Source organism: Carcharodon carcharias, chromosome 13 (genome assembly GCF_017639515.1).
Source record: "Carcharodon carcharias isolate sCarCar2 chromosome 13, sCarCar2.pri, whole genome shotgun sequence".
NCBI classification, from domain to species: Eukaryota; Metazoa; Chordata; class Chondrichthyes; order Lamniformes; family Lamnidae; genus Carcharodon; species Carcharodon carcharias.
Window position 1 is genome coordinate 34,833,457 of NC_054479.1, and position 23,573 is coordinate 34,857,029.

Below are 23,573 nucleotides of genomic sequence, written 5' to 3' on the forward strand. Positions count from 1 at the left end.
CACAAGAATGATCCCAGGAATGAAAGGCTTAACATGTGAGGAACGTTTGAGGAATCTTGGTCTATACTCGATGGAGTTTAGAAGGATGAGGAGGGATCTGATTGAAACTTACAGAATGCTGAAAGGCCTGGATAGAGTGGACATGGGGAAAATGTTTCCATTAGTAGGAGAGACTAGGACCTGAGGGCACAGCCTCAGAGTAAAGGGAAGACCTTTTAGAACAGAGATGAGGAGAAACTTCTTTAGCCAGAGAGTGGTGAATCTATGGAATTCATTGCCACAGAAGGCTGTGGAGGCCAGGTCATTGAGTGTATTTAAGACCAAGATAGATAGGTTCTTGATTGGTAAGGGGATCAAAGGTTATGGGGAGAAGGTGGGAGAATGGGGTTGAGAAACTTAACAGCCATGATTGAATGGTGGAGCAGACTCGATGGACTGAATGGTCTAATTTCTGCTCCTGTGTCTTATGGTCTTATATTAAAAGTTGAATTACGTTACAAACATCACATTTGACGATTCTTTATCACTTTGAAATTGCGAAAACTTCTTTCTGCATGGAGAATCATGTTTTCTAGTTGTCTCAGCAGTGAGGAGCCATCTAAATCCACCAACTGAGGTTCTTCCCTTTTTTATTTAGATGAATTAGATGAAAAGACGGTGGAAAATAATGAACAAAGGGAAGAAATTATTCGCCTTAAACAAGAGAGGCACTATCTAGGAAATGAGCTCACTTTAGCTGGTAAGTGAAAAAGCCTGAAGGAATACTGTGGGTGCTGTGTGAAACAACAAGGATTCCAGGTCAGTCACCGGTCTCTCCTAAGGTAGCTGAACTTTTTCGGGGTGGAAGTAATCCAGTACAAATGGCCTTGTATTCTGGGACTGCGGAAGAGAAAAATGCAGTGATTCTGCAATTTCTTATCCAGTGACTATAGAACTAAACTATAATGTCCCCTCCCTACATTCACAACTGGTAGATATTGCAAAAGCTTATACATGAAGAATGAGATTTTACTGGAGGTATTGAAGGGCTCTCGTTTCCGTGGAACTGTGCTCCACTGTATGTCAGTGGTTTTAGAATCAGAAGTTAAGTGGAAAAAAAACATAGTCAAGTTGCTTCTAAAGTAGTTGCTTCCCTGCTGCTGAATGACCTTGAAGTATTTTCCATTTAACCTCATTAATCTTTGTAATGTCATGTGATTTGTCCTTTTTTTAAAAAGACTGCTTCAGATTCTCTAGTAAATTTGTCTTCTGAAGTACTTAAGTGTACTTAAGTATTCATGAGTTTTTGCTTTATTTTCCTGTTTTGTTTTTCTGTCCAACCTATTATTTATATAAAATACAAAAAATAATTTTGTGATTTTTACAGCTATAAGAAGTCCTAGTTCTGCTGTGTACAAGATGGCGGCTTTGGGTAAAAGAGAATTCAGTGTTTTGTTTTGTGATTCCCCTTCAGTTGAACGGGAGAAGAGGAAAGATCAGATACTGGAACTGGCAAGATCAAAACAGGAACGAGCAGACACTGAATTGCATGGCCTTCGGCAGGTCAGAGCATTTGATATTTGTTAATGTAATCATTAATTAAATATTGAAGGACAAAGCTGCTTTGAAGCAATCAGGTGTACATGATAAGAAAGTTGTATTCGGTCACTGTATATGTAAGGATAAGTGATTCCCAAGGTCAGTGGAATATTCAGTAATCTGATTTAATATGCAGTGTAAATTAATAGATCACTGACCTTCACGTTTGGTGAGTGAAGGTTGAACCAAATAAACTTAGACGCTCCCAAATAAATTACCGATATATGATAACATCGCAAAAAGAGTAGGCCATTCAGCCCCTCAAGCCCATAATCTCAATCAGATTCTGGCTGATTTGTATCTCTGATCTATTCACATGCCTTTGACCCATATCCCATAAAATCGTTGCCCAATAAAAAAAAATCTGTTGAACTGTCTTGAAATTTTCAATTAACCCAGTATCCAGTTTTTTTGGGGAAGAAATTATAGATTTCCACTATCCTTTGTGTAAAACATTGTTTTATGATTTCACTCTTAAACGACCTATCTCTATAATTTCAAGATTGTGTCCCCACCAAAGGTAAGTTTCTCTATATGCACCTTTTTAGATATTTCAGTTAGATCACCCCCTCAATGCAACATATCCTCAGAACCCCTCGCATCATTTTGACACATGGTTGCACAAACCTGGTTTAACTTTTTGCGAGGGGGATGCTGGGTGGGGGGGGTCCAAATTTCCATTTTTTTCTCACTCAAGGGGCCAAAGAGCAGATTTCGGTAAGGTACGTGAATTTCAAAAACAGGTTGAATATGAAGAAATATTCTGAGCAGATATAAAGCAATGTCAAAGCAATAAATTGATGTTTAATGAGAGTAATTAATAAAAATGACCATTAGAGTGCAAGAGGGTGTGTGTCTCAGGGTGTTTGCTCATTCACCTTTGCTCACTATGGGAGTGGGTGAGGGTATGTCTTGGTGTGAGGGGATCAGGATGATTGAGAATCCTGAGACTGGATTGAGCCAGATATATATATATATATATATATATATTTTATATATATATATATATATATATATACACACACACACCCCCTCTCATTCTCTCCCTCTCACTCTCAACCCCGCACTCTTGCGCTCGCGCTCTCTCTCTCTCTCTCCCTTTTCCCCCCCTCCACCCCCCCTCTCTCTTTCTCTTTCTCTCTCCCTCTCCGTCTCTGACTCTGTCGCTGTCTCCACCTCCCCCTCCCGGGCCCCGCAGCCCCTTCTCTCTCTCTCCCCCCCCCCACCCCCACCAGCACACTTGCCACCGGTGATCTCTCCCACTTAGGCTCACAGCAGCAAATCAGCAACAAATGCAGAAAAGTGATTGGAGGAGCAGCCCCTTGCAGAATCTTCAACTGCACTTAGCGGCATTTTGTAGAATGGCCCAGAGACTACAATTCGGTCTGCGGGGGTTGGACAAGCCTGCGTTAAACAGATTTCTTCCTTCCCCCTTTGTTAACAGCTGATCTCATCAAGGGTGTCACTTTGTGTAATACAGTTGGCCTCAATGCCCTTGTGTAATACAATTGGCCAACATCCCTGTTCTTGACTTCTATGTAGGAACCTTACTTGAAGAGCATGCGTGTGTGTTCACGCACGTTCAGCAATGTTGCTCAGTTTGCTCAAATGTACTGGCACTTCCTGCTAAGGCTCATATGGATAATGGCCACTTGAGGGAGAACCTGTTGTTGTAACCATGCCTCTGTGAGGGATCAACAACTTCAGGAAAAGGGCTAGCAATGGAGAGAAACTTATATATACAGTAATAGATTGCTGAAATTGTGTAGAAACATCATTATGACTATCTATAGCAGTCATAACTGCACTCCATAATTTACATGATGTAACATTGGTTTGCTTTAGGATAGATCTTACTGTTAAATACTTTGAACTGCATAATTTCATACTTTTTTCATTGATATGTAGTATTAGTTGATTTTAATACCATGCTATGTAATTTTGTTTTGTGGATATATATTGCATGTAGCCAGTTACTTCTGCCCAGATTTGATAGCTAGTAGGTGAGCAAGGGTCAAATCATGATACTATTTGCTATTTCCCCTTAATTCACTCAGTAACTTCCTGCAAGCACTGTGGTTGAGACTGGGAACTTATTAGAGGGAGAGGAATCATGGCACTGCTTCATACTACTGTGCATTCAATATTTTAAGATATAGGATGAGAAAGAAAACAGCATTTGTTTACAAATTGGGCTAATTATAAAATACCTCTTACGTCAAAATGTGGAAAAATACAATTTGATTGCATGTGCTTATTGTGCAAGATGTTACCAGTTATATTTCCATATTTAAGTGAACCATGAAAAAATGTTTTGTTGCACAAGAGCAAATTATCATGACATTTCCTTTCAAAGTAAACCAGATATGATATGTTCATAGTGATACATATAAATGCAAGTGTAAGTTTCCAGAGACATTGCCGAATCTCCCAGCTGAAGCTATGGCAAGACCTCGTTTGTGCGCAAGTGTTGTTTGGCAAACAAGCATTGGCATCAGTTTCCAAAAGAGCTGCAAACGTGGTGTCCTTAATGCCTCCTTTAGGAAAGGAAACCCCTGAGTATAGGACCATTAAAAGCTATTCTTTTTCTTCTGCTCTACAACTGATGCTTAACCATATGACCATAAGACATGGGAGCAGAAGTAGGCTATTCGGCCCATTGAGTCTGTTCCATTCAATGAGATTATGGCTGATCTGATAATCCTCAACTCCACTTTCCTGCCTTTTCCCCATAACCCATTTCTCACCCTCGAACTGAATGCTAAGTTCTACCATGTTATGTTCGCTGTTTTCTAAGGGATCTTTTACTCTGAGATCATTTCTTAAACCTGCCTCATTACACATTACCAGATCCAAAATAGCCTGACCCCTGATTGGATCCACAACATAGTGTTCGAGTAACTGTCTCGAATACATTCTATGAATTCTTGCTCTTGGCTACCTCTGCCAATTTGATTTTCCCAATCTACATGAAGATTAAAGTCACCCATGATTAATGTACTGCCTTTTTTACATGACCTCATTATCTCCTGATTTATTCTCTGTCCTACAGCATGGCTACTGTTAGGGGGCCTATAGACTACTCCCACCAGTATCTTCTCCCCCTTGTTATTTCTTACCTCCACCCATATGGATTCTACATCTTCTGGTCCAAGATCATTTCTTGCTATCATACTTATTCTATCTCGTACTAACAAGGGTACCCCACCACCCTTTCCTTCCTGCCTGTCCTTTCGAAAAGTCACATACCCCTGAATATTTAGTTCTCAGCTTTGATCTCCTTGTGACCATGTCTCTGTAATGGCTATAAGATCATACCCATTAACCTCTATTTGTGCTATTAATTCATTTATTTTGTTCCGAATACTACGTGCATTTATGTAAAGAGCCATTAATTTTAACTTTTTATAATTTCTTTCCCCCTTTGACCCTATTTGCTGCTGTTTTTTTCATGTTTGGACACTCTGTCCCTTTCTGGCACACTCTGGGTATCATTATCTAAACAGCTGCCCTGCAATGCTGCCATATCCTTTTGCTTTGTAAGCCTACATCTCCCCTCTCCAGAGACCAAGTTGGAAAGAGGCTGTATTTTCCACTTTTAGCCCCAGTTCTTTGGTGCTATTTTTTTGCTGCAGCCAATTTAAGAGTGATTTGAATAGACCTGAAGAGCAGGTTATCTGTACTGCCATTACATTTTTACAAATAGTTCTGGGCCAGAAATTGCTGGGAAGTCATGTCATTAGAATGATGCACTAATTAACTGTGCTTGCCACTATTAATTTGTCAAAAAAAAACCCATCACTTTGCGAGTAAAAGAAATGAGGCATGAGTTCCAATTCTCTGCAAATTGCCGGCGATTTGCACTGCCCTGTTGTTAGCCTTGCCAAACCTATCAAAGTCTGTTCTCGTTGGGAGGCTCCCTATTGAACTTATCGTGACATTGCAGGATTTATAACGTTATTATGAATTATTCTCACCACAGCTTTTTGGGCAAGTAATTAATATGGTGGGGGATTTATAAATTATGATTTCTGATCTTCATATGGTACTCGATCTTGGAGGCCCAAAAGAGACTTGCGAAGCCTTGGAAGCTCACTTCAGCAGATAGCAAAGTGCTCTTAGAGGCTTTTAAATTTTTTTTTTTCTGTCTTGGCAGCTTTTGCCAGTTTTGCCATCCACACTCCTATTAATATCAGAGGACAGTAATTTTCAAGACACAAAGCAGTTTTGCCACTAAGAAGTAGGTCACTCATCCTAATACAAATTAGATAGCTTTCTTTCAGAAAATAACATTTTGGGATACAGTATATATGGGTAATTTGAGAGATGATGTAAGTGTAACATATTTGGGAGGAAAATTGACTTTGGGCCTATAATTTCCAAAGCTTTCCACCACTAGGGTTCTTCTCATGTTATTTCTGGGTCTGTATTACACAGACTGTTAGAGATTAATTGCTGTGATTGATCAACAATTCTATTTTCATTGTTTCAGGGCACTACCAGGATGGTAGAAGGTGAACTAGATGGATCTTTTTTCTAGCAGCGCTGTGTTCCCATGAAAGCACTGCAGTGGTGTACTCACTGGGATTTCATTGGTCCCGATTATGGTGGATAGGACTGTTAGCTTTAGGGTTGATGGATCAGGAATGTTTGTATATTTTGCACACCTACGCTCCCATATACTCATTAATTTCTCAAGGATCAATTCAATTTTCAAACCCAACTGGATTATAATGCCCACTTCTTTTGCTTGTTTTTTTTAATTTTCATGTTATTTTCATTTCTGCCTGTTTCCTTTCTTTCTTAATTCTCTCTCTTACCCTATATTTTGTTTGAATCTAAATTGAATTATTTCCTTCTCAGTCTTTCGTTCTGTTTCTTTCTCTTTCCTTTCATTGATTAAGGAGATATTTTATTGTTAAAAGCCCCAGGTACAACATTACATCGCTGCGCCATTATCCGATTAACATTCCATCAGTTTGCAGCACCGATATGGCGAAGTGGTGGTATAGTGGTATTGTCACTGGACTAGTATTCCAGAGACCCAGGATAATGCTCAAGGGACTCTGGTTCGAATCCCATCACAACAGATGGTGAAATTTGAATTCAATAAAAAAAAATGACCATGAAGCCATTGCCAATTGTCATCTGGTTCACTAAGAAATCTGCCAACCTTACCTTGTCTGGCCTACATGTGACTCCAGAATCACGCAAGGACCTGAACAAGGGCAGTTAAGAATGGGCAATAAATGCTGAACATGAAAGAATAAAAACGAACAAAGAATTCCAATTAATGCTCACTGCCAAACCTGCCATTACAACAATTTGCTGCCCATTGTATTTTTGACAGACTGATTTGGAATTCTAATGCACCATATTGTGTAGGATGAGAGAGTAGGTGACCATGAAGTTCCAGTGTAGTTTAAGGTTGCAGCCCATGAAGTCTGCTTTTTTCCCCCCACGGTTTAGAACTTGCAAACATGTTATCTCTGATGATAATAGCCAAGCTGTCCAGTGGATTTGTGGTGAGAAGGAAAAGCAACCTTAATCACTGCCTTTTTGTCAAAGACCCTCTAATAAGGACAACTTAAATTGTTTATGATGAATAAGTCTGGTACGTGGCATTGAACTTGGTAGTCTATAATATGAAATTGTCCTGACTGGGTCCTTTCACCATACTGAAGGCAGATTTCCTTCTTTTGGATGAAATGATATTCTGAGGCTTGCAAAGCTGCTAGTAGGTATTACCCAAAGGCCAATTATGAGAACAGGCACTTTATTCAGGTGTACCATGATTGTGATATTGGCAATTAAACAACCACTGTTGAAGCTTTGCACATCAAATTAATGATTTTTTTGGGTATGGTGTGTTGTGATGCTCTGATCAAGAGGATGACAGCAATATAATTGCACATTTTGGGACTTGTTGTGCTGCTGGTGATGCCTTAAAACTGTGCTTGTTATTTGTCAACAAACCAGTGATTCTATTCTTATGGAGGGAAGGGAGAGAGATAAGCTAGGTCTCTTTGGGATTTATTGGGTTCTGAGATGACAGGCTGTTTGACGACTGGGTAAGCAGGCAGTTCTGCAGTATTCTATGCTGCTGTTAATGGATTGACTAGCCAGGCCAGCTCACTAGTTCAACTTGGAGGAGCAGACCAGTTACTGGGAGCTGGGATTCTTCCAACTTAGTCTGGAAAAACCATGCAAGCCAGTGCAGTAACGGGTAGGTTGTACTATCTGAGCAAGTAACAAGAATCTTAGAAGTACTTTGCTGCACAGTTTTAACTGTTTAATGACCAGCAGTGCCTAAGTGTACAGTTTAAGATCCCCAAACTTTGGCTTTACCAACCTGTATCTAAGATTTCTTAGCTTTGATAAAGAGTGTCTCCCTATGGGGAAAGAAGATGCACTCTGTGTTGGGCATATTAAGATTGAGTTATTGCTTAAATGTACTGTATAAAACACGATCTTGCAATTATTCTAGGTTACCACAGTCATACATTATTGGCATAGTGTATAGAAAGTGTGGTTCAGTATGTAAATTCATAATTTTGTAGAGTAAACTATTAAACGTTATTAAGATGAAATTGGTCATTGTTACTTTCTTAATTCATTCTAGCATGTACTGTCTTCCCAGTCTTCTCAGATATTTGTTTGGAAAGTAAAATAATTGTATCTATCTAATCTTTATTATGTATCTCTTCTACATCTTGTGATCAGGTAAATGAAAAGCAACAACATGACTTGCAGCTTCTGCATCTGAATCTTGAAAGTTCTCAGGAGTTGATCCAAAAGCAGGAGGAGAAAATCCTTGAAATTAGGTAGGCAGGAAGATGTGATTATGGTGTTTTAAAAGTTGCTCTCCTTTCACACGCCCCTTCCAATTTTTTTGGCATAGTGCAATAAATCGACACATCATAGCTATGCCTTGGTTGAAAGTTGCGCAAGGTAGGAATTGAAAATGGACTGTGCAAACTGTGTCATTTCACGTGATGTATTCATTTACTCATTGAAGTATAAATGTAACTTGAAACTTCACAAGCAGGAATTATGTTATCAATACATAAATAAATATTAATTATAAAATGTTTAACCAATATATCTCAGTAAGGCAGCCATCTTAGGTGGTGAAACCTGATATTAGGCTTATGCTGGGAGGTTTATAAAAGTGGACTAGTATGACTAATACTTCCCTTCCACTCTAGGAAAAGCATGTGTCTTCCTCTCTGCCTAAGGAGGAAGCTCATATTATGGGCATCTTAGATGACAACCTATGTCCTGGCACTCTGGCACAGTGTTTGTGTATAAGTGGGGATGCTTCCACACCAGTCACTGTGTACCATACATATGGTGATATTGACTAGATTTTGAGAGTTAACGCCATTTAGTTGTGATAATTCCATCCTTGTAAACAATTTTTGTTGGTCCTTGATGTTCAATGGTTCTTAACGCCACAGTAGAGCAAAAGTGAAATTAGTTCCAGATTGGCTCCAGTGTTGTGGCTTGAAGGGGAGATTGAAGCCACAAGCCAATTGCTCTTTATGCATCCGTAGAAGTTTTTGCTAGTTCCAGAATGGCATAATCCCAATTAGCTGAGCCACATTAGCCAGGGATATCCCAGATAGGGCCAGCACTCGGATAGTACAATATGACATTGCTCACAAAATAGAGCGCAGAGAAATGCCAGAATTTTTTTGGCGTGGTCTTTATATCTGAACCTGAACAATGATTGATAGCATTATAATTGCCCTGCTGGGCACCACAACCCAGTGAACTGGCTACATGGGAATCAGGAGATTTTCTGCTTGCTCCTATGTATGGCTTCATGTTCAAAAAGCTGAAAGGTGATCTAATCAAGGTGTTTAAAATGACACAGGATATGGGTCATGGTACAGACAGCCTATTTAATCTGACGTGGGAATTCAGAACAAAGGGACTTAACCTTAAAATTAGTGCTGGGCCAGTTAGGAGTAAAATTAGGAAGCATTTTCTCATACAAAATGGAAGTGGAAATCTGGAACTCTCTCTCTAAAAGGCTGTGGTTGACGGTGAGTTAATTGAGATTTTTAAAACCAAGATCAATAGATTTTTGTTCGGTAAGGATAGAGAAATATGGAGAAAAAGTATAAATGGAGTTGAGGCACAGATCAGCAAAATAGTGATAGAACACGCTCCTGGAGCCTACTGGCCTACTCTTGCTTCTATTTTTATGTGATGGAGCCAGTCTGTCTCTTTTCATAGGAACATAGGATTTAGGAGCAGGATTAGGCCATTTGGCCCTTTGAGCCTGCTCTGCCATTTAATATGATCAATACGGTCTCAGTTCCATTTCCTATCTTCCCCCCATAACCCTTGACTCCCTTGTTTATCAAAAATTTATCTAACTCAGTCTTGAATAAATTTAAAGACCAGCCTTCACTACTTTCTGGGCAAGGGAATTCCATAGACTAACATCCTTCTGAGAGAAAAAAAATTTCCGCATCTCTGTCTTATTCTTAAACTGTCTCCCCCAGAAGAGGAAACATCCTCCAGGTATCCACCCTATTAAGTCCCCTCAAGCCCTTACATGTTTCATAAGATCACCTCTCATTCTTCCAAACTCCAATAGGTATAGCCCAACCTGTTCAACTTTCCTTCATAAGATAATGCGAAGGCACAATTCTGTCCTCAACTGCTATCCAAACTTTCACTTTCTAGTAGTGTTCCCTGGACAGCAATTGGGAATGGGAGCCCGATTTGATATTTTTCTTCTTGGATACTGGGATTCTGAAGCCAATTGTCCATTAAATGTTTATCAATTATGGTTAAGGCATAACTAGCTTTTGTAATTTAAACTATTAATGTAAGATAGAAGAAAATGTCTTCCAGAAAAGAAATGGGGAATGATTCTGGTTTACCTATTTACGATGTATATTTGGAATGTCCTTTCATACAAGTGGAAAACTGGCTTAATGTTGACATGTGGTAGACACTGAATATTGGAGCAAAAAGAGCAAATTGAAAGCTTGAGATGAAGACACTGCAAAATTTGTGCTTATATCCTGATTCAACAATTCCACTTTTTATGTTCTGGTGTGTAATGTTCCTGAAGCATATATTTTTGACATGTTGAATATAAAGCTGAAAACCTGCCCAGAATTGACAGCATAATCAAGATACAGATGTTCTAATTATGGTGACATTTTCATACTTATCTATCTAGTTCTTTCAGCACCAATTGACATTTGAAATGTTTATGCGGTCCTTTGAAGAGTTGTGCAATATTAACATTTGAAAAATTCAATAAAAGGGCTATGAAAACTTAATCACAAACTCTTGCCATTGATTCTGTTTGAAGTACTTTTTTTTCTTTCTTATCTAAGTTCAAGTAGACTTCTCTCAGATTCCAACTCTATGACACAGAGCAAGGATGGACAGAATGAGACAGATGGACAAGGACGGAAAAATGATGTGGTCATTAGAAAATGGAAAAAGGAGGCAAGCAAAGATTGCATGACCAATAGACACAAAGAAGAAACAATCAAAGCAATGCAGAATTTCAATGGTGAATTAACTTCAAATAATACCAAAGAACAGGGCCATTTATTGGTCACAGAAGTGGGCAACACTCTCAGAAATTATACCTCGTCTGAATGCATAAATGCTCAAACTTTCTTTCCCACCGACTTTGATCAGACTGCTAATGGAAATCTGGCATTCAAGAGCTATGCTCTACCGACTAATGTTAATGATTCTAATAAAAAACCTACAAAATATGTTATACCAAAGCAAAGCTCCAAATATACAGCTTCAAACAATTGCATTTCACCTCAGGTAAGAGATGACAATTTACAGCAAGTGCCAAGGACGCAGAAATGGAGATGTGAAGGATCTTCTGATGTCAATACCACAGAATGTATGGAACCGTATAATAATATAGGTTATACAAACATTGATCATCACAGTCCTACCTGCAAAGGCAACTTAACCGCCATTTCAGTGGACAGTCATTATACTGTTTGCTCAAAGACAAGTGCAACTTCTATTGTGTCACCCAAAGAAGTAGCAAAGACTTCGGAGAGTCATAAAGTAGAGGATAAATACAGCAATGAACTGACTGACTGCAGAATTGGTGAAGAAATGATTTGGCCTCATACAAGGAATGAAACTGACCAGGAGCCACCAAATTCGGAACAAGAGTGGATGAAGATTTATCAGCCAGCTGTAGATGTAAAGGACTTGTGGTGGCTGTACCTAAATGATGGCTCAGGGTCCTCACGTGGGATAGACAGTCCTGCTAGTGTGGGAAAAAAGAGGTGCGGGAATGTCAGTTTTAAAAAAACGTCTTAAGGATTAAAAGGGCAGCCATCGATAGCAGAGCAACGTGGGATGAGTTTCATTTTAAATCTTGGGAAAACCCCAGTAAGATTCTGATCTGCACCAGAGGCAGGAATTTCCAGACCAAAAGTTGTAAATGTATATGGATTCTGTTCAATATGTACCACTTTTTTAGAAGTACCTGTATTTGCTGATGCACTGCTTCATTCTCTATACGTTAATTGGGTGGGAGAATGTTACATTGCAGGAATTTTTTGACTGTTTACTTTTTTTAAGTGTCAAACTAAGCTCATTAATAGCACTCCTGTAGAAGACTGTGAGTCCAAGCTGTACTGTAGAGATTAAGTACATAATGTCTTTTGCTAAGTACATTTGGGAAGCATTAGGTGAGGAAAAGATTGGATTTGAAAGTAATTCGCTCTATGTCTGAATGCCTGACGGTGCCTAGGCTCATACATCAAGAATGAGCATTAGGTATTTCAAGTGCTACCAGGGGTTCCTATGTGGATTTATACTCTATAATTTGTCACCACAATTCACTGATAATAAGCGAAAATGGGAGAGAGAAAAATGAAGTCGCTGCTTCTTTAGTTAGGGGAAATTAGTTAGGGGACCTGACAAAGCACAATTTTGCTGTTATGAACTTTTCTAGCTGGTTTTTACCTTGCATTATTTCTCATTTCATAATTTGTAAGTCAAACAGGTAGAATTCGGTAGCTTTGAAACACAAACTTAAAGATATCAGGGTTTCCTTTTCATGTTATTCTTCCTATCAACAGTGAGGAAAGGCTGGAATTGAACACTTTTAGTCTGGAGTCACCACTGCGTTCCATGAATTCCTCACCAGTGAGAGAAAGATCGAGGGGAAAGAGCAACCTCCATAGTGACCTTTCCATGAATAACTCTGTTTCACCAGTGAGGCTGAGCACTAATGAGGACAGCGAAAGGGTGTCTGCTGCTAATGTAAGTTTTTACAGCCTACTAAATATTTATCCCTAGAGGAGGAAACAATTATAATCAGTAAGAACTTTTGCCAGCATTGGTATCCTTTAACTGCTAATACATCATTATAAGAAGTACACCATTGGTTTGAAAAGCTCAGTAATCTTAAAAGGTCTATATGGATTTCTGCAAAACAGTACTTCCTGAATTATTCATTATTATACAACAATTAATCCAACCAAGAAGGATCAGTTAATAAGTGAAAAAAAGGCATCTGCTAAAAATCTGAAATGGAAAATGCTGGAACTGTTCAAGTCAGTCAGGCGGAAGCTGTGGACTGAACAGATGAGGTAACATTTCAAGTATACACCCTTTGCCAGAATATATAAGGCAGTGAATATCCTACTTTGTGCATTTGAAAAGGCCTTGCACTCTGTTGAGTTTGACCTGCATGTATACATACTACATGCTAATACAGTAATTGCTGATGAATGGCTTTTGGGGGCACATTTTAAACTTTGTTAAACAGGAGGGTGAGGTGAGATCCCAGATTCTTATTTTTGTTTAATCAAACCTTTCAGTGATGATGTAGAATGGCTGAGTTTCTTTTGGAATCTTTGAATTTCAGAAGCATGACTGTTATACTTGCCAAGCTAGCAAGCTATTTATCCTTATGTGTTGTGCAATTTTTTGTTAGAGCAAACCGTATTATCGCGAATTTTAATTTACATTCATTATGCACAATACCTTTTGTGAACAAGAATTACTAGAAAACATGCCTTCGTGTTAATGCAAACTAATTAGACTTGCCAAATTCTCTAAAGACTTATAGAGATGGTTGTTCACCAACGACTAAACTGCAACGTCTGCTGGCTGAATCTCGACAGATGGTCGCGAGTCTGGAGCGCAGCACTCAGCTTCCTCTTGGCTTATCATCCTGTGCTAGCAGCAATAGCAACGTAAGGGTAAGTGAGGTTGCACAAAATTATTTCTGCATGTAGAAGGTAAAGAATGTAAATGGGGGAACCTACCCCTTAAGCTGTACTCCTCAACCAAAAAATGCCATCACAGTGATTCACATATAAACTGCAGAAGTTATAAAAACTTCCCACAATTTAATTTCTCTGCAATCTGACCTCCAGCTCTTTATAATGATTCAGGATTTGAAGTATGAAAATTAACATGTGTTGTATGGTGTGCGTGTATTTTGCTCCTGTGGAATTGCAACATCAATCAGGTGTCGCAGTATGTGCAGATAGTGCTGAGTTAGTTTACATCAGGCTGTCGGCACTTCACTTTCCTTGGTCAGGGATCAGACCTCTTCCAGAGAGAGTGCAGATTTGCAAGGCATCTTTTCTCAGATTAGCCACCAAGCTATGTGTTAAATCATGGAGAAAGTGATTGCTGATGAACATTTAAATTTATTGCCTTGCTTTCAGTCACCAATTTGAAAAGGAAACACAATCTGGCGGTGAGTATTTAAACCATCAGCCACCTGACATGCTTGGAAGAACCTTAGCCCCATCACTGCCACAATAATTTATACAAATATAACTGCACATGGACCTCAAATGTCTCAACCTACATGTTTTATACACTCCGTAACATAGAAATACCTTTGTATCATAGCATGCCCAGAAAGATTGTCTAAGTCCCTAGAAAAAGGAAATTTGAGGGAAGGTAAAATGTTAAGCTCTCGATAACCTGCACATTTTTTTTTCATTTTCAAAGATGAGGAAAGCAGCAGTGCTTGTGAGAATATTGACTAAATGGTACAGCCTTGAGAATTCAACTGTTTTGTCAATCCTGACCCAAAGAGAACACCTACTTAAGAGTGCACCTACTTAAGACTTGCACCACCTTTTCAGGGGCTCTTTCTGAACACAACATGGATGCTATCACCACCCCTGTACTCAACTCCCAGTTTCCTCACAATTCCTGAGAATTTCTCAATGCCGCACAGTTATTAGCCCAATGCTACACAATCACTAGCCCAAACAACTTCACAGAAATTGAGATGTCTCTTCTCTTCCATCCTCCCTGGCTTAGGATGAGGTTCAGATGTTAGTATTGACTGACTTTTACAGTTGGATTTTCTCCTAAGAATTAAACATAAAAAACTAATGGTAGAAGAAGGATTCTTTGCACAATCAGCTGAGGAGGAAAGCAAAATCACAGTGTCTCTGGAGATATTCATAGGTTGGACAATCCTGAGCCCTTGACAAATGAAAATATGATGACTGCAGGAATTTATTTTGAAGGGGAAATTGCAGACACGATGATGGGGTAGATACCTAAACTGCACAAATATGAACAATTTACTAAACAGCTCCAAGTTTTATTTGAACAATTGCTGAAAAGAGAGACGTGTAGGCCATACGTCCCAGCAATTGGCTGATCGAATCAAACAACATGTTCCTTTGTCTGTTCATAATAGGTAGAGTACAGGCCGTACTCAACCAGCCTGCACTTGCAAAACCCCAAACAAAACTTTTGCTGTTTGATGTTATTCCCTATATTGGGTAGCACTTGAACAATCCTGGGTGCACTAATAACTAAACTAACAAACAATTTAAGATAATCAGGCCAGCTCACAAGGCAGCTCATTTATGCTTGCTGCAGGTGATATACATTCATGCACAGGGACTTACTTGTTCGCTGCAAACAAAAGGGATATGTTCAAGCCTTGTACCTTTTATAAATTACTCGGGAGCTTGGGGAGCCTATAGTTCCCTGGTGATTTCTCCATGGTAATGCCTCAGCCAATTAGAGCTGACTTGCCAACCTATCAGCACCCTTTTCTCCTGTAATATAAATTATTGTGATCATTTGAAATTGGCATTCTTGCATTTGTAAGGTGTGTAAGATGAAAAGCTTTGTCATGTCTCTCTCTTCAACAATATTTCAAGTTCTGTACCACTAATTGACTTTTATTTATACAATATAATTGTAATTACAATAGACTGTTTGAAAGAAGGAAATGCCACCCTTCAACCACATTGACCTAGTTTTCTTATTGTTTCCCCTCTCGTCACTACCTAAACAAAATCTGTTGGATAAATCTTTGTAAGCTGCTTTTAGTGTGACTTCTTTTAATCTACTTTTAGGAAGATTGCAGCTGATAAATAAAAACGATTTTGTCTTTTTGCTCCTTTGTCTATTGATATTGAGTGTGCAAAGTTGGCTTCTTTTACCCATGCGATTTATAATAACATATGGTTTGTGTGGTTTAAAATTTCTTGATTCTAAAGCTTTAGCTGGATGAGGACTTGTAGGAGTGGTAAACTTTTGTAATGGTTGAACAGCTAACCAGTTAAAGCACAATTATACTAATTAACAGAACCTGAAATCAGTAACTTTATTTATAAATTAATGAATCAAATAATATTACCGAACTCTAAATCCTATAATTCTTTGGTGTGAACTCGGAACCATCTGCTATCAGAAGGAAAGGATTGAGGCTATATTCTGAAGAATAATAAGTAATTTAGGGAGCCGTTCAATGTTCAAATTCCACTGAAACTTCAGATTTTATGGTTTCTAACAGTTACAAATTGCTTGACAAAAAACCTTTGTTCTCAGGAAATAGGTAACACTATCCAGGTGGCACTTATTGTCCATTCTTAGTCTCCTTAGCAACTGAATGGCTTGCTAGGTGACTCCAGAAAGCATTCTGAGTCCATCACATACTGTTGAGCTAGAACTGCGTTGTGGCCAGATTGGATGGCAGATTCTCTTCTCTGAGCCAACTGAACTTTAAGATAAACTGACAGCTTCTACTGTCATTCTGGTGCTAGCTCACAAATTACTCAATTGAATTTTTAATCCTAATTCACTGCACGACAACTATTATCAACTAGGAGCATTTATTTCTTCTCAAAGTGTGAGGGATGGATTTCATTTGTGCTGTGTGGACATTAATTTGTTGCCTCAATAACTTAGAAATATATGCTAAAACTTATGCATACATAAGTTTTCATTGGATTAAAATGGTCTTTATTTTAAACATGGCTGTGCTCAGAAGCACCCACCTTTCCTACTTTTGTGCCTATCAGAAGCTATCTACTATTTAATTAACTTCAAAAATACTGCATTGCCTTCCCTGGAGGGCAGGGTGTAATTACAGCCTGGTAAATTTTACATGCACAGCTTCCATTATAAGTGCAGGCATAGGAATTTATGATGGAAAATGTTGACAGGACCTGTGGGCACACCTAAGATTTTAAATATCACAGATTTGATCAGTAGAGGTTCTGCTTTATTTTATTAGATTTTGGTAGTAGCTTATGGTTGATATCTTGGTGCTTTGTTTTCCACAAAGTTCTGATCTGGTAAGAAATTCAAGCCATGATGTGACTCAGAAAATGTCTCCTATGTTATATTTTTATTGGTAGTAAAGAAATTTCCTAAAGCTGGTTTAATGCAATCGTGTGTACATTAATTTTGTAGAAGTTCAGGTTTTGAATTGTAAGGGCGTGCCTTTTTTCTAGTTAAACTAATTATTTCTCATTAAGGCTGAAATTACTTTGGGTGGAGTTAATGAAAGCAAAATGAACTCCTTTGAGTCAGACAAGAGTGTTTCTCATATTTTCATTGCTGGTGTCTTATTGTCAGAGGACAGAATGGATTAGAAAGGAATAGCTATAAAAGTAATTTCCAAACAAAGTCCTTGAATAATATCCTTGGGATGTGAAATATGAATCACATTTTTCAACAATAGTTTCAGTTCTGAAGCTGTTCTTTTAAAGATCCTTTCACAGCCTTTCCTTTCCTGGTCTCTTTCCCAATATGGGAAGCAAGGAAATGCGCAATAAGACTGAGCTGTTTACAACAGCATCTTAATTATCAGATACTGCTGTTTCTTTCTTGGCACTAAATAGGTACAAAATGATCACATTTCCTGCTAAGTTTATTCCACGCCTTTCACATACTGTAGCATTGTAGATAAGTTTTGATGTCTCTAGTATTGGAAGTTGAATTTTCAATAAATGTAACCAATACAAGTTATGCTTATTTTTGAAGAAAACATCACCACCCCATTTAAAATTGTTTAGCACAAATTTAATATAATATCATGATCAGCAGCTGTTGGTATGTTTTTGCTAATTGATAAAAGGCAGTGAGTTTTTTGTGTTAGTGGAGCAACTAGTTCGGGGGATTTTATCATTGCTGATTTAATGAGCACAGATTCTACAGCAGTGATCTTTATTGATTTAGAAGTCACCTGTCATACTTCACAAATAACATAGAATTCTTTGAGTTAACAATATTGGTAGATAAGCAATCTAGTGGCTTAGCCCTGAATTCTGAAAAAGCATTTGACAAGTTTATGTGAAGCTTGTAAAGAAGAATGAAGGCCATCTTGGTTCACTCCAACCTTCACTCCACACTTAAGTAGCACAATAGTTTGAGATAGGAAACTTACTTGAATGGAGAGTCAAACCTGTTTTTTTTTATTCATTCACTGTTGGTTTCGCTGGCTGGGCCAGCATTTATTGCCCATCCCTAGTTGCCCTTGAAAAGGTGGTAGTGGGCTACTTTCTTGAACTGCTGTAGTCCGTGTGGTGTAGGTACGCCCACAATGCTGTTAGAGAGGGAATTCTGGGATTTTGACTCAGCGACAGTGAAGGAACGGCGATATATTTCCAAGTCAGGATGCTGAGTGACTAGGAGGGAAACTTGAAAGTGGTGGTGTTCCCATCTGTCTGCTGCCCTTGTCCTTCTAGATGGGAGTGGTCATGGGTTTGTAGGTGCTGTCTAATTCTTGGTGAATCCCTGCAGTGCATCTTGTAGATGGTACACACTGCTACCACTGTGCATCAGTGCTGGAGGGAGTGAATGTTTGTGGATGTGGTGCTAATCAACCGAGGTGCTTTGTCCCGGATGGTGACGAGCTTCTTGAGTGTTATGGGAGCTGCACTCATCCAGGCAAGTGGGGAGTATTCCATCACACTCCTGATTTGTGCCTTGTAGATGGTGGACAGGCTTTGGGGAGTCAGGAGGTGAGTTACTCATGTTGCAGGATTCCTAATATCTGACCTACTCTTGTAGCCACAGTATTTATATGGTTAGTCCAGTTTAGTTTCTGTTCAATGATAACCATCAGGATGTTGATAGTGGGACATTCAGATATGGTAATGCCATTGAACATCAAGGGGCAATGCTAAGATTCTCTCTTGTTGGAGATGGCCATTGCCTGACACTTGTGTGGCGTGAATGTTACTTGCCACTTGTCAGCCCAAGCCTGGATATTATCCAGGTCTTGCCTCATTTGGACATGGACTGGTCCAGTATCTGAGGAATCATGAATGGTGCTGAACATTGTGCAATCATCAGTGAACATCCCCACTTCTGACCTTATGATGGAAGGAAGGTCATTGATGAAACAGCTGAAGATGGTTGGGCTGAGGACGCTACCCTGAGGAACTCCTGCAGTGAAGTCCTGGAGCTGAGATGACTGACCTCCAACAACCACAACCATTTTCCTTTGTGCTGAGTATGACTCCAACCAGTGGAGAGTTTTCCCCCTGATTCCCATTGACTTCAGTTTTGCAAGGGCTCCTTGATGCCACACTTGGTCTTGATGTCAAGGGCAGTCTCTCTCACCTCACATCAGGAGTTATGCTCTTTTGTCCATGTCTGAACCAAGGCTGTAATGAGGTCAGGAGCTGAGTGTCCCTGGCGGAACTCAAAATGATTATCAGTGAGCAGGTTATTGCTAAGCAAGTACCGCTTGATAGCATTGTTGATGACCCCTTCCATCACTTTACTGATGTTACCCACCATTTGGGATGATTATTTCATTACATTTATTTTTTAAACAAACACAGTAGAGGTGTCAGAATCAGAAGATTATTTATGAGAAAATAGCACGACCTAGTTAAAGACTTCGGCATATTTTAGGTCAGGTTGTATTATTCAGTGTAAATATGGATTTTTATGAATAAATAATTATAATACAATTATTTTTTTTGCAGGATGGTTGTTCGCTCTAATCTGGGGGAAAATCAATTCAGTAAATTATATTCCTGCATGACAAGGTAAAATGACAAAATTGCAAAGTGGAGTGAATGCTGTGACAAGATCCTTAGTGTGCAACGGAAGGAACATTAAGCTGCCAGTACCCGTGACAATTACGCTTAATATTTACCAATGGACTAAATTCTGATGTGTTTTAGGATGCAGATATGAAAATTGCAAATAAATACATGGAAACAATTGTTATTTGTGTTTAGTGATGACTATAGTGATGGCATTTGTAGATGTTTAATTTTTATGAATATCCCAGTACTGATCAGATTAACAGTAGCATTTATACAAACTAAACATGGAAAAAAATCATTTTAAATTGGTGTTTTAGAGCAGAATCACATTATTTTTACAAACTGAGATTGCTGTTTTCAATTTGGCAAATACATTTTTTGTTATTGATGGTGTAATCTATTTCAATAAATACTTGATTGTAGGAAGATTGGGGTACCAAAAAAAATCCAAATGAAGAATTGACAATGTTAAAAGTATGAACTTATTACGTGAGGAAGCTCCTTGTTTTTAAAATGATTGAATCCATATTCCTTTGACAGTGCATGTTCAATCAAAAGCCAGTATGAAGTTGTTAGAGCCATTTTAGTCAGCCACAGTTCCTACTAGTGACTGAATATAAAGGAAAATAAAAGTGAATAAATTATGGCTTGAAATTAAGTCTAAATGACAGCTAATTCTACAGGATCAATTTGTGGCAAATGCTCCCATTCCAGTCCAATTTACCAGACTCCCAAGTATATTGATTTACATTTGCCAATACTCTATCATTCCATTTCCTGTTAAGTTGTTCAATGATTTGCAATTTTAAGTATGGCGAATGAGAATACAGTCCAAAGTTGGGCCGACATATTGTAGCATTCAGAGTGATGAATGGGAGAGGAAGTACTATAGCTTTCCTTCATCATAGATCTTTGGTTTTACATGCTTCTGACCAGGACTTCTAATCGCAGGAACAATTCTGATAAACTTAAAGGCTGAAATCCACTGGGAGAAAATCTATCTTCATCATTGGCCTAAATAAATCAGCTGGTTAAACTGGTCCGCCCTTTCAAAATTTTCAGTTTCAACCTTCGTCATGAAGCGTGTGTGACAGCAATGGCTGAAAAGAAAAATTCCACTACGTCAACATGTAGGAGTCCTGTTCTTTTTATGTTGCTGCTACTGTCCCAATAGATGAATCTCTGTGCAGTGTGGGTGATTCATTTGAAAAACTGCTGTTCCTGATGTTCTAGATCTGTTGCTTTTGAACTCTGCAGTTAATCTATAATCCTGGGTAGAATGCAAATTTGTGTTTCTAGATGTCAGCAGCAGACTTGTTCCCTGAACAGCTTTCTTATACTTTTTAAGTTCTCTTAACCTATAGATCAAAAAGGCTCTGTCCTGAACATTACCCTTTTAAGCCTCTGGCTTTTATTATTGAAACATTAAGGTTGCAAAGTGAATCCTTTTCTGATGTATAACTTATTGAAAGGAAGGACTGATTCAGAAAGACAGTATATTTGAGCCATTAATCATGTCAGATAATCATTATGCATAGTACTATAAACATATTTGTATGCAAAACCTGTATTGGATGTTTACCATTAACATTCTATTGAAAATGTGAATGATCCATAGGTAAATTTTACTCCATGTTGTAATTACATCCTCACCCTTCCCTTTTTCTTTTTACCATTCCTGAAAGTGATTACTCTCAAAGGCAATGAAGGACGAGCAATAAATGCTAGTGTTGCCAGGGATGCCCACATCTCACGAGCAAATTAAAAAAAGACATATTGAGGTCTAGTTTTACATGAGAAAACTAAACTTATTATCCCTCAAGCCTGCTCTGCCATTCACTAAGATCATAGCTGATCTACCTGAATTCCATTTTTCCAGCCTATCCCCATATCCCTGTATTCTCTTAGTGTCCAAAAATCTGTCGCTCAGTCTTGAAAATACTCAACTATTGAGCATCCACAGCTCTCTTAAGGTAGGGAAATCCAAAGGTTCACAACACTCAGAAGATATTTATTTCTATCTCAGTCCTAAATGGCCATCTCCTTAGCCTGAGGCTCTGACCCCTCATTCTAGCTCCCCAGCCAAAGCAAACAGACACTGATAGGCTCCTAGTACCTGAGAAAATGAGTAGGCTATTTTACAATTGGGAGGTGGTCAGAGAAGCTGGAGCAGGATCGACATGCCTGATTCTCTCTCCACACAATGTTCATATATGTGCATTCCAGCAGGACTCCTGGCTAGTGATCAGGAGTGGAATTCTAGCTTGTTGCTTCATTTCTTTTTCCCTCACTCTCGCCTAGAGGCCAATTGTAGTGATTGGACCCTATCATTGTTCTGGCTGAGATATTGAGCATGTGCTAGGGACTGATGGGCTTAATTCCTGGTCTGCATATCTCAGTACCAAACTGAATTACTAAGAGCTTTAATTAGTCTTTCTCTGTTTCTTTTAAAGGGGTGCTTCAAATATGTATGCTATGTTTTTGATTTCCCCTTGTAAATGTATTTGTATTTATTTTTGATACAAAGATAGTTCTGTGGTCCCATAATTGAGTAACATGACTACATAGATAAATTGCTTCTATTTGCTGTTGTTAATGATTTATGCAAATCTGTTGAAAAACACAGTTTTGTATATTTTAAGCTGGAAATGTTTCTTACCTCCTGCAATCATGATGTAATGGACCATTTCATTCAGAAACAGTAGTGTCATTAACAAATGCAGTAAGTTGACATTCTTTTAAGGGACCAGTAGCCATGGTGATGGAATATTCCATTTTGAGTTTGCAGCATTGTTCAAATCCCAGCTTCAACTAACATTCATACTCTGCCTCCATTGTACAGACAAGTGCTATTGATTCTCTGTGAAAATGATATCTGGACTGCCTTGAGATGATGGAGCACTTCACAATGAGATGGGCAAAATGTAAGGAGATCTGTTGCACCGCAGCCTAGCTCACTAGACTATTTGTGCCTTCTTTCAGATTGACACTAAGAACTGTAATTTGGACCACCCGGAAGGCACTGGAAGTGAAAGGGTAATAGTGGGGATGTAATTATTATGAAGCCATTTACATGTGTAGGACAACAGAAAAAGTATTATCAATAGCTCTTAATATTTATTAACATAAACTCAGATTTTGTAATTTTGTACCTTTTATGTTTTTATTGGGATTTAACCATTAATGCTAGTGAAAATGTAAATACAAGTTAAATAAATTGATATTTATTTGTAGTGTTATTATAAAGCTCAATATGTTTTTCTACTGTCATATACAACACTTGTTCAACCAGTTGAATTAAAGATTTCTGAAATCTATGTATGTATATTAAACTGGCTTGTTTGGAGCATTGTCTTAAATTAATAGTAATTTTGTACTTTTTTTATATTAAAATTTATTTAAGTACCAAAAAGATGTGTGGTTGGTCATTTTGTTGTTCATGTCAACTGATTATTCTAGATCCATATTAAGATGCTGATTTAAATGAGGCTGTATGATGTATTTGCCTACTTAGAACTGCTGCTGTTCAAATCTGGTAGTGATGGAGTTAAGATAAAAAGGGCTGATCAAGGTTCCCAGTGTGATAGTGGATTAATTTAATAGTCTTGTAACAATAAAACTTGATTTCCACATTTCCTTTAATCAATAGCTTTTAAGAAGCTGAATGTGTATTCATAAATCTTGGCACCA

At 38.4% G+C, this 23,573-nt stretch overlaps 1 protein-coding gene across 7 annotated transcripts in view; it reads left to right on the forward strand.

The window, feature by feature from the left end:
- ccdc62 (coiled-coil domain containing 62) overlaps nucleotides 1-23,295 on the forward strand; it is a 46,383-nt gene extending 23,088 nt beyond the window's left edge. For 2 of the 7 annotated variants that reach the window (XM_041202420.1, XM_041202417.1), the window contains exons 9-15: nucleotides 638-739; nucleotides 1,454-1,542; nucleotides 8,302-8,402; nucleotides 10,944-11,876; nucleotides 12,678-12,861; nucleotides 13,665-13,805; nucleotides 19,818-23,295. In XM_041202420.1, coding sequence (XP_041058354.1) covers nucleotides 638-739; nucleotides 1,454-1,542; nucleotides 8,302-8,402; nucleotides 10,944-11,876; nucleotides 12,678-12,861; nucleotides 13,665-13,805; nucleotides 19,818-19,835 — 1,568 coding nt within the window. In that variant the 3' untranslated portion in view covers nucleotides 19,836-23,295. The remainder of the gene's footprint in view (nucleotides 1-637; nucleotides 740-1,453; nucleotides 1,543-8,301; nucleotides 8,403-10,943; nucleotides 11,877-12,677; nucleotides 12,862-13,664; nucleotides 13,806-19,817) is intronic. The other 5 variants (XM_041202418.1, XM_041202419.1, XM_041202422.1 and 2 more) reach the window with 5 other exon arrangements.
- Nucleotides 23,296-23,573: the final 278 nt, after the last annotated feature.